The sequence below is a fragment of the Suillus fuscotomentosus genome (assembly GCF_016647785.1).
Source record: "Suillus fuscotomentosus strain FC203 chromosome Unknown F5891scaffold_11, whole genome shotgun sequence".
NCBI classification, from domain to species: Eukaryota; Fungi; Basidiomycota; class Agaricomycetes; order Boletales; family Suillaceae; genus Suillus; species Suillus fuscotomentosus.
Genome location: NW_024539523.1, coordinates 706,365 through 708,243, shown reverse-complemented (window position 1 = coordinate 708,243; position 1,879 = coordinate 706,365). Strand labels below are relative to the sequence as shown.

The 1,879-nt window shown below is 41.7% G+C and overlaps 1 protein-coding gene across 1 annotated transcript; it reads right to left on the bottom strand.

The window, feature by feature from the left end:
* Window positions 1-204: 204 nt before the first annotated feature.
* On the bottom strand, window positions 205-1,250 carry F5891DRAFT_977508 (uncharacterized protein; the record flags this gene model as incomplete). Its single annotated transcript, XM_041376710.1, has 6 exons — window positions 205-257; window positions 407-503; window positions 864-892; window positions 948-993; window positions 1,016-1,178; window positions 1,231-1,250. The coding sequence occupies 6 exons, from the start codon at window positions 1,248-1,250 to the stop codon at window positions 205-207; spliced, it is 408 nt and encodes a 135-aa protein (XP_041229571.1).
* Window positions 1,251-1,879: the final 629 nt, after the last annotated feature.

Genomic DNA, 1,879 nt, shown 5'->3' with positions numbered 1-1,879 from the left:
AAAGCATGCTATTATCTATCCCTAGGATGAGCAATTAAAGGATACAGTATCTATCATTGCAACCTGCTCAAGAAAACAAGAGCCTTTTATTTGCCCTTGCCATTGTCAAAAACTGTTGCTGGTGAAAGGGTAAGAAAAGGCTGAGGACCCCAGATACTTCCTACCAGAAAAACTAACTCAGATCAATGACACTGACTATGTCCTTCATCGTGACCACATCTTCGCATTTTCTTGCTCACTAGCAATAGGATTTAATACTATTGTTCTGCATAAGTAATGGTATTCAACAGAATAAGGCAGTATCCACCCAATTTTTGTTCACTCTAATGGATTTTCATATCTTTGGTTGTGAACTGTTCGATTTGGCTGTGCATCGCACATTCAAGAAAGAAGTCGCTTTTCACACCTCTGTTTATATTGCAAACAAGTCTCAGGTTGGACACCTTGTTGAATGTGCTTGGCGGCAGTGGCCTAATGGTGTGGATGTCCAATGCTGCAACAAACTTGCAAAATATGTAGCAAATCAGCCATGCAAGGGAAAGGATGTGGCAATTTTCCAGTGCCAGGAAAAGACACATCCAAAGGGTGTGACACATGTTCAGTGTATTGAGCCATTGCTCAATGCTGATGGGGTGAGGAAAATTTATGGGAAATGTGGGGACTTCCAGTACATGTTTGAGTTTGTATGACAAGCTCTGTTAAATGTTTGCTGTATTTCAAAGCACAATATCCTGGAGGTGTAATCCCCGACTCCCACATTAGTGTATTCCTATATATGCTGGTACATTGAGCACTGCATGCGGTTTATGAAACTGTACCCAGAGTTTTAGGAATGATGAAAGCAGAAATAACATATTATTTACCAATAAGATCATCTGAATTCCCAGAGTTCCTGCATAATCATATTAGAGATCATGAATTTATGTCAATCCAGTTTAAAGCCTCACCATTGAGTAAGAAGCTCTGATGAATCCAAGTGTTGCACATCGAAGACTGCATGATAAAGGTAACATACACCTTGTTGTATCAATTGAAGGAGGATTCTTTTTGCATCAAGTATAGGTCCTTGGATGAAATATTGGTGATATAATTCTATAACTTGGCAAACAGCCATGCATCGTTCACAATCAGTGGGGAAAAACCACATGACATAGATGGTGAGAGCAATGGCTAGGGTTCTAAGAATGATGTATAGTAAGAGCAACATAGCAGGACTATGAGATGACTTACCTCCTCCTACTATGGGCCATGGCATTATATAGTTCATTCAATATCAAACTTACATAAGATGTTCAAATGTGAGTTATTGGTTAGAATTGTTGGCTGAGGGTGCAGATACGAATAATGTGTCTTCATTTAGACTCCAGCCTGGTTTTAATGCATGATGGATCAAAATTTCTGAAAGGCGGTCAAGAGCATGAGGAGCGTTGATCCGGACATCAAGCATCTCAGACTCAGGGCAAATGATGGTGTGCACCATGAGACCAATAGCATCCTTGGTCAGCAAACATGCAGAAATAGATTTTGATTCTCAAAATTGAGATATCTACCCCACAGCTCATTTGCCATCATGGAACAACAGAATACCTGATTATGGTGTCACTCGTAGGATTGGGATCATTAATGGAGAGGATGGCGGTGTAGAAACAACAATACTGAGAGGAACAAATGATGCTCCTGACTGTATCTGTAAATAGTTGTAAGGTCACGCGTTGCCTAGTCTGCGTTACTTGAGGAGACAAGTGCGTTCGACCCTAAAGGGGAAGCGAGTGCAGCAAAGATCTAGAGGTACGCGCTCAAGCGAAGTGCAAGAAAGTGCAGGTGTGCGTGAGGCGCGGGAACACGCGCGCATATTGGCGCGAAGCGTGGGAAAGTGCGC